At 35.3% G+C, this 9,024-nt stretch overlaps 1 protein-coding gene across 12 annotated transcripts in view; it reads left to right on the top strand.

The window, feature by feature from the left end:
* Positions 1 to 9,024, top strand: part of FRYL (FRY like transcription coactivator) — a 272,059-nt gene that overhangs the window by 222,600 nt on the left and 40,435 nt on the right. For 8 of the 12 annotated variants that reach the window (XM_025040241.1, XM_025040244.1, XM_025040245.1 and 5 more), the window contains 7 exons: positions 895 to 1,080; positions 2,437 to 2,641; positions 3,623 to 3,744; positions 4,577 to 4,767; positions 6,124 to 6,218; positions 7,289 to 7,896; positions 8,191 to 8,288. In XM_025040241.1, the coding sequence (XP_024896009.1) occupies positions 895 to 1,080; positions 2,437 to 2,641; positions 3,623 to 3,744; positions 4,577 to 4,767; positions 6,124 to 6,218; positions 7,289 to 7,896; positions 8,191 to 8,288 (1,505 nt within the window). The remainder of the gene's footprint in view (positions 1 to 894; positions 1,081 to 2,436; positions 2,642 to 3,622; positions 3,745 to 4,576; positions 4,768 to 6,123; positions 6,219 to 7,288; positions 7,897 to 8,190; positions 8,289 to 9,024) is intronic. The other 4 variants (XM_025040250.1, XM_025040249.1, XM_025040247.1 and 1 more) reach the window with 3 other exon arrangements.

Below are 9,024 nucleotides of genomic sequence, written 5' to 3'. Positions count from 1 at the left end.
TTTATTATTTCTTATTAATCCTTTATATTATATTTTTGTGATAATTTAAAGGCAATATGGTTTTAATGAAGTTTCTATGTGTTTCTATTCCTATTTTTTTCCTATGCTATTTCTCTGACACTTTTTACCATGATTCTTATGGTCTAGTGGAGGTTATTCCTAGCCTCTCTTTTAACCACAAACAAGTCTATCCTCTTTCTTATTTCTATCCTATGGCCCCTCCCGCTCTGCGCACAAACACACATACCCTTTAGAAGGAAAAATTCTGTAGCTGTAGCAAGAGTAAAATTAATTTGCCTCTGGGGTTGGGAACTTTCAGAATAAGTGGAAAATTGAAATGGATTCTAAGTGTTTCCCAAAAGAGTTGGATTGTGAACAGTCTGATCACTACAGCTGAAACTCCACTGTGCCTTCTGCAGCAAATGTGTGGGCTCCATCACATACATCAATAGCATCTTTCAGGCTTGTAGGATTGGTGTCCTGAAACAAGTCAAGATAGCCATCTTCCCCTAAGTTTTCCTGATATGTACACTTATATATGCATTACTTCATTCCTTTGGTAATCAAACATCTACTGACTTTCTGTTGGTGCTAGGCACACAAAAAAAATGCTTGCCTTTTACATCTAGTGCTATGTAACAATAATTTCTAAGAGATTACTAAATTTTAGACATAAAACACATTGAAAACTTATCTTGATTCTCCATAGTGCTATAGGACAATAATAGGCTGTTGTAAAAGTGTACACACACTATAGGCCAATAAAAAACTTTATGTAGTATATCATCTATACAAAATATTTTACGTAATTTCTGCTTTTCTTTAAAGTATGAGTTCAGTAGCGAGAATACTTATTTCTCTTTACTAATGATTATTTTCTACTATTCTTTTTAGGATTTGACCACTGCCACCCTGAGGTGTATGAACATTGTAAACGCCTGCTTCTGCATTTATTAATAGTAATGGGATCCAACAGTAACATCCGAACTGTTGCCTCTGTCCTTCTCAGGAACAAAGAGTTTAATGAGCCCAGGGTGCTTACAGTCAAACATATTGCACACTTAGATTATACTTTCACAGGTATTTACTTTAAAAGTATAATTTGAAAGTGGAATCATAATTAATTTGAAATTGTGCAATAGTGAAAATTAAAGTCAAAATACTAGACTGTGTTTTAAAATGTAGTTTTATTATGTTAAGTACCATTGGCATTTATTAAACAGTAAATGAAGGAATTAAATTTGGAGTATTCTAGTCTATATAGTGCCTTTATCATAGAAATGTTAAGTTATGTACATGTAAGTTGAAGATATAATGAAAGAGTGCTTAATTAATTCTGAAAAAGATGTGGAACTGTATTAGATATCTCCTTATCTCAAGATCTGAAAAATTGACAATGGAAGACATTAAAATTTTTTATTCACTTGATTGTATTTACTGCATTTAAAAAAGTATTCATCTTGAAGTATAATGAGTTTCAAATTACACATTTTGAAGTAGTAAGGTTCAAATTAATGAGACTTAATTATAAAATTTATTTCACTGTCAATGTGAATTTTTTTTTTACTTACAAGTAATATTTATTTCTTTCCTAATACCTGTTATTTATTCCATTCATCAGAATCCTCAGGTTAATAATAGGTGATCTAGAAAATAATTGTATTTAAAAACTGAAATAAAATTATGTTTTTTCCCATTTATATGATGTCAGATACAGGGTTAATGAATTTTGAAGTTGCTTAGTTGAAACCATCTTATTTACTTAATACCTAGAGTTAGTAAAACAAAAACAAAAAACAGTTATTAAGAAACTTATTCATTCATCTTTTAAAACTATTATTAAAAGATGAATGGAATAAAATTTACTGCCTTTTTTTTATGTTAAAGCATCTGTTCAAAATTTCATAGTTTGTTTTTCTTTGTTTTTAAGGCTCCTTTTGTCATTTTGTAAATATGGGCATTAGTAGTAACCTTTAAAATTATTTTATTGACATAATAGAAATATTACAAATAGACTTTAAAATCTTCTTTCTTTACGTAAAATGAAGCAGAAAGTATAGACTCCTTTCCATAAGAAATTGAAAATCATCTCACATCATAGAAATGTGACTGACTTAATAAATGTTGAGGAAGTATACCAAAACATTAGGAAATTGCCACTTTCAACCTTTCTTCAGCAGATGGCAGCAGAGGACTACAAAGTAAATCCAAATAGTTAAGTTTTAATAATAAGCTGTGAAACGTTTGCCAAAAAACTCGCTTGACGTAATTTGGTGCTTATGAGGCGCCAACAGAAGGAGCGCTGATTTGTATCACCTAACACTAACAGAGTCCCTCACGCATCCCATATAAATCTATAAGGGACAGAAGTTCAGTTCTTTAAACATTGTGTGAAATTCTTTTGTTTTGTTATTCACAACAGTCTTTCTCTTTCAGCAGGTGTTAGTGATTTTATACCTGATTACCAGCCCTCCCCTATGACTGACTCAGGGCTTAGCTCAAGTTCTACCTCTTCTAGTATCAGCCTAGGAAATAACAGCGCAGCCGTTTCCCATCTGCACACCACTGTCCTCAACGAGGTCGACATCTCAGTAGAGCAGGACGGAAAAGTCAAAACCCTCATGGAGTTCATTACCTCAAGGTAATATTTGCAGCTCTTAATATTCCAGCAACATATGGGTGTCAAGTTGCTCTTCCATTTGTCAGCTACAGTGAACCTATTTTGATTTGAAATACACAGGTTTGTATTGTGCAACATTTAGAAAATTATTGTGCCACCTAAGACTTTCTTCTTTTGCGCTCACGTTGTTATACCTGAAAAGGGCCTTAATTGTGTCTGGATACCAAGTGCCCAGGAGAATATTGTATTATCTAGATACATATTTCACTTTCATTAACTACTTCACCAGTCAGTTATGAGATATTTATGATATACGCTTTGCATAGCACTATAAGTAAGGCAGGAACATAGATGGGGAGAAAGGAGCTGGTGTTTGATGGCAAAAGCAAAATTTCAGGGGCATGGGAAACAAAAGTATGTTTGGAAATGGTGAGTAAACCAGTCTGTCTATAATGCTGAGGAAAGAGAGTTTCTAGACAAGAAAGCTTAGGAAAATTCAAACTGGAGGGCCGTGAAGCCTAGGCCATACGTTATAGATCTCTTATCTTTGGAGAAAGGAGACTTTATTGAAAATCTATTTTGCACGACCATTATTCTGTCCTAAACTTTCCCTGTTGTTTTTGCTAGTAAATTATTTTCTTTGCACTATAATTTAAATACAGCCTGGCCTCTACAAATTGTGTTTCAACCTTTAACACATAAGCAATAATAACCAGTACTCTTCTCATTTGGCAAAATTTGTCATCTTTTCCTACTACTTCTGAGAGAATTTGACTGTAATGATGGAGAACTGAAATTAAATGTATAACCTGGATCTTCTATTTGCTATAGTTCATAACTTATTCATGTATATAAATAGTAATAGTAGGCTATGCGACCATGTGACATGCCGTTTGATTTATTCAACTACTAACTGCAAAATCCCTTCTAACTGCAAAGGTACATTTTAGGCCAATATGAAAGTTAAAAACCAAGGGAATTACATCTGTTCTCTGTTTTCAGAAAAAGAGGGCCCCTTTGGAACCATGAGGATGTTTCTGCCAAGAATCCTAGCATAAAGAGTGCTGAACAGTTAACTACGTTTTTGAAACATGTGGTTTCTGTTTTCAAGCAGTCAAGCTCAGGTATCTTTCAGTAAATATTTCAGATTACTTTCCATGAAATATTTTAATATCTCAAAACTTCTGATAGTGTTTAGTAAAAAAGTTGACAGTTGTAATGCCTAAAATAAAAGGTTTTAGACAGGTTTTCTTTTTTAACCCATTAGTGATAATAGATTTGTTTTGTTTGAAGAAGTTACTACTAAAAAATAAAAAAGCTACTTGTTACATTTGGGGGTTCTTAGTTTCATGTATGATAGCTTCATAAAATTATAATACAATTGTATAAAATTTAAAAATTACATTAAAGAACAACAAGCTTAAATATTCTTTTTTATAGAGGTAACAAGCTTAAATATTCTTTTTTATAGAGGTACAGGCTTCTGTGATCTAAAATTAAACACATTCCAAAAATTATAGTAAAAATGTATGTGTTGAAAGCATTAGTTCTCAACTAAAGGCATTTTTGCCCCTCAGGACTTTTTTGTCACACTTAGGGGCAGAGCAAGTGGTTACTACTGGTATGTAATTGAGTAGAGGCCAGGGACACTGCTGAACATTGTACACTGCACAGAACAGCCCTCACAGCAAAGAATTATCTGGCTAAAATGTCAGTCGTGCTGAGGTTGAGAAGCCCTGTTCTCATGGCTTACTTCCCTGGAGATTAGAATGAAGAGTTGTCTAACATGCCAGTGGAGTTTAATGAAAAGAAACAGCATTGACTCATAAAATTTGAGTGCCTACCCGTTTTGCCTGGTACTGTGCTGGGCGCTGGGTTTAAAATGTTTAGCTGCTGATTATAACCCTTATATTCAGAAAAACAAGAACCATCTTCTCGTTTCCTTTCTTTTCACAGAAGGAGTTCATTTGGAACATCATCTTAGTGAAGTTGCTCTGCAAACAGCACTTTCTTGTTCTTCTCGACACTATGCTGGGAGATCCTTTCAGATTTTCAGGGCCCTAAAGCAGCCTCTTTCTGCAAGTACTCTTTCTGATGTTCTCTCCAGACTTGTGGAAACTGTAGGGGATCCAGGAGAAGATGCACAGGTATTTCATTAAATTATTTCAGCAGTTATTGAGCATCTACTCCTAGTCAAGGATTGAGTGCCAAATACAGATTGCCGCAGGTGGAGCAAGATCATGGTCAGGTAGGAGTATTAATGTCAGATGTTAACAAGCAGGCAAAGAATTAAGAAACAAAGTTTTAAAATTAATATTTAATAACTTACTAATCAAATCAAATAGTTTAGTGACTATTAGAGGAAGCATTATATTTATACACACACACAGTCCTGGATATTACCCTGGGATGACCACAAGGCAAAAGAGATAAGTTAAATTTCAATGTAAAGTAGAACAATGAATTTCATTTTCTAAGATAAATTAAGTGAAATATTGGCAATAAAGAACTTAAGTCTGTATAGATGAATGAATTTATTAACACTGTTGCAGATACTGGGGGATACAGTAGTGAATAAGACAAAGTTCCTGGCATTCTGGAGCTCACATTCTATTGGAGAAATAAACCTTTAACTCACCAGTAATATGTAAGACAATTTTACATAGTGATAAATGCTATGAAAATAAGGTAGAGAAACAGTTAAAGAATGATGAGAAAGAGAGTAGTTTTATATGTGACCTTCAGAGAAGATGATTTTCGAACACATGCTTAAGAAGTGAATCCTGTGAAAATTTGGGGAAGAACATTTCTGGCAGAGTGCAAAGTCCCTGAGGCAGGAGCAATAGGCTTTTTGAGGAAAATCAGGCAAACCAATGTGGCTAAAGTGTATTGGATGGGGGCATCCAGACACAGAAGGTTGATGAGGTAGGCAGGTCTGGATCATGTGAGGCCTAGTAGGCCCTGGTGAGAGGTGGTGTTTTATTCTGAATGAGTGGAAAACCACTCACAGATTTTGAGGGGAAGGTGATGGATACAATTTGCTTTTCAAAAACTCGATCTGGTAGCTAGGTGGCACTCTTAGGAAGGCAAGAGTAAAATCAAGGGGATATTAGTTAAGAGGCTATTGTAAGAATCCAAGCTGAAACGGTGGTAGCTTAGATTGAGGGAAGCTATGGAAATAGAGAAAAGGGGTCAGATTTAGGATATATTTTACAAGTAACATTTTCAAGACTTGATGATAGAGTCAATTAAGGTATGAGAGAAAGAAACAAGGATGGTTGCTAGATTTCTGACTTAAGCAATTTTGGATGCCTTACGGTACCATTATAATCAATTTATACCATTAGTTTGATGACTCTTCATCAATCAGCAAGATCACATTGCTCAAGAGTTTAATCACTTTGTAATGTTAATGTGGAGTTCGTTCTATTTTTAAATCTCATCGGGAAGTCCATTGCAATTTTTTTTCCAGAGCATAATTAAAGTCTGCCCTTTTTCTCTAGGGATTTGTGATTGAGCTTCTTCTAACATTGGAATCTGCAATTGACACTTTGGCTGAAACCATGAAGCATTATGATCTTCTTTCTGCCCTTTCTCAGTAAGAATTTAAACTAGGCAACCTGTAGATTTGTATATTGAACTTCAATCGCTAAATATGTGTAACTGTTACATTATATTATTCTTATACTGGTAGTAAGAATGATACCAAAGAATTCAGATGAATTACCAGTGGGAAAATGAGCCTCAGACAGTGAGAATGCAAAAAGTCAGAGAGCTAAATAAGTGTGAGTGCTGTTCCTCTGCTGTCCTGGTCAGAGATGTGCTACTTGGGCTTCATTGACAAGCTCCATTCCTGCCTCATTCAGCATCCCATTGTCCCCCCAGCAGTCCAGGCCCCTCAGGACTCACACATTCCACATATGTTTCTTCTTCCTAGAGCTGCCTCCTTCCCACTTTCTCTTCCTTGCATACCCTGAATTGACTTATCCTTCAAGTCCCAACTCACATGTCACCTTTTCTAACCGCCCCCCAAACCCCCACCCCGCCCCAGGGAGTTTTCTGACTCCCCCAGGGAAGTGCTAATTATTCCATCCTTTGGGTTCTTACAGTGTTTTCTTCTGTATTTTAATAACAGCAATTAACAGGTTATAAATGTATCCCTTTACATGTCACTCTCCCCCAGTAGAGTTTATCTAATAATCTTTGCATTTTGCATTCTGCTGGCACATTTAGAAAACATTCTGTAATTATTTTTAGTTAATGTTAAATGTAAGAGAGAAAGACAAATCAAAAAATTTTGAGCTTGGTTCTTTTGGAAAGAATGTGCATTGACAGAAATAAGGCCATTGGGACCATCAGGTTTGGAGATAAGACTAAAGGGTCTGCTTTGGACATAATGTTCGCTAAATCCCAGAGCTGAGTTATCCATGATTAGTATAACAGGATTTTCACTTCTAGTCAAACCTCCTCCAACTCAAAAGAAACAGTTTGCCACACTAAAACATACTGTTGTACATTTTGTTTTAATATGGAGGAAAGAACTCAAACTTGATTAAGCAAAGTCAGATAAAAATGGTTTTTCCTGGTTACCATTTTTCAATGTTTTCGGGAGTAAAATTAATATAGCAAAACAAGTGATTGTGCATGCGTTCTTTTCTTTTTTTAAAGAACCTCATACCATGATCCTATAATGGGAAACAAGTATGCAGCTAACAGGAAAAGCACTGGACAACTCAATCTAAGCACAAGTCCCATTAATAGTAGCAGTTATTTGGGATATAACAGTAATGCAAGAAGTAACTCTTTGAGATTAAGTTTAATTGGTGACCGAAGAGGTGACCGGCGGCGGAGTAACACACTGGATATAATGGATGGACGGATAAACCATAGCAATAGTTTAGCAAGGACTAGAAGCCTCTCTTCTCTAAGAGAGAAAGGATTATATGATGTGCAGTCCACTACTGAGCCTACCAACTTGATGGCCACCATTTTTTGGATAGCAGCATCTTTATTGGAATCGGATTATGAATATGAATACCTCCTGGCTCTCAGGCTTCTCAACAAACTGCTTATCCATTTGCCTTTGGATAAATCAGAGAGTCGAGAGAAGATTCAAAATGTACAAAGCAAATTGAAGTGGAATAATTTTCCGGGCCTTCAACAGCTCTTCCTTAAGGGTTTTACCTCAGTATCTACACAAGAAATGACCGTACACTTACTCAGTAAACTCATTGCTGTCTCCAAACACACACTGGTGGATCCTTCCCAGTTGTCAGGTGATGTTAATAGAATTGCTCTTACTCTTTGTTTTTTAATGTTAGTACAATGTAAACTAATCTTTATTTGTAAATCTACTAATTTCTGCTTTTCCACAGTTAACAGTTTTTTTAAATATGTGAAATAGCCTAAATTCTTTGGTAAAAGCAAAAACAATTTAGATGATTGAGTACTCCAGGAAATAAAAAGAAAATGGTTTCTGTGAACCATTAAAAAAATATCTTTAACTTTTAAAATGATGTGCAATAAAATTAGTTATTGTTTGCTTTTTTTCTTTTTTTTTTTTTTGATAGGCTTTCCTCTTAACATCCTTTGCTTATTGCCTCACTTAATCCAGCATTTTGACAGCCCGACTCAGTTTTGCAAAGAAACAGCTAGCCGAATAGCAAAGGTAAGCAAATGTTATGCTGAAAGATTACACTAGAGGAAGATTTTTTGGAGTTTATCTTAATGGGATGGGGAAGACCGACCTTTTTACTGTCACTTCCTTTGTGATTTTCACATCAAAATTTTCATTCTTTTTATGCACATAAAGGAGTTATATAGTAATGGTAAAAGTTATAACTGCTCAGATGACAGTGAATAAAATTATTTCATTAGAGTTATCACTCCTCTGAGTCAGTGTTTTACTGTTCCATTTCCCTACTTTATCCTCTACCTTTCTGGCAGTTTCTAATTCATTCATTTGTTTGCTAGCAAATATTCACTGGCTTCGGTGCTAGAAATACAATGATAATTAAAGTAGATGGAATACCTACCCTTGTGGGTCTAACAGTAGGGATGCAATCAAGGAAGTACACAATCATCATAGAGTCTGGTAAGTACAGTGGGGGCACAGTACTCTAGGGACCCATAAAGCAAGTCTTCCTCTACAAAGTCATATCTAAGCTGACATTGAAGGCTGAATAGGAAAAACAAAGATCCCTGGGTAAGAAACAAAGAGCAGGGCTGAGGGTGGAAGTTTTCTAGGTAGAAGAATTTGCATGTGCAGAGGCCCTGAGGAAGAAGTGGGCACAATGTATGTTGGGATTCTCAAAGTTCTCTCTTCCTTTTCATTTACCTTTTCCTTTTAGTACTCTCTGCATCTTCTCTCTGTCTTTTATTTTTTTTTCTTCTTTATTTGGCTC

The sequence above is a fragment of the Pteropus alecto genome, unplaced genomic scaffold (genome assembly GCF_000325575.1).
Source record: "Pteropus alecto unplaced genomic scaffold, ASM32557v1 scaffold57, whole genome shotgun sequence".
Taxonomy (NCBI): Eukaryota; Metazoa; Chordata; class Mammalia; order Chiroptera; family Pteropodidae; genus Pteropus; species Pteropus alecto.
The sequence above is the reverse complement of the archived record's forward strand: the minus strand, read 5'-3'. Positions and strand labels throughout refer to the sequence as shown.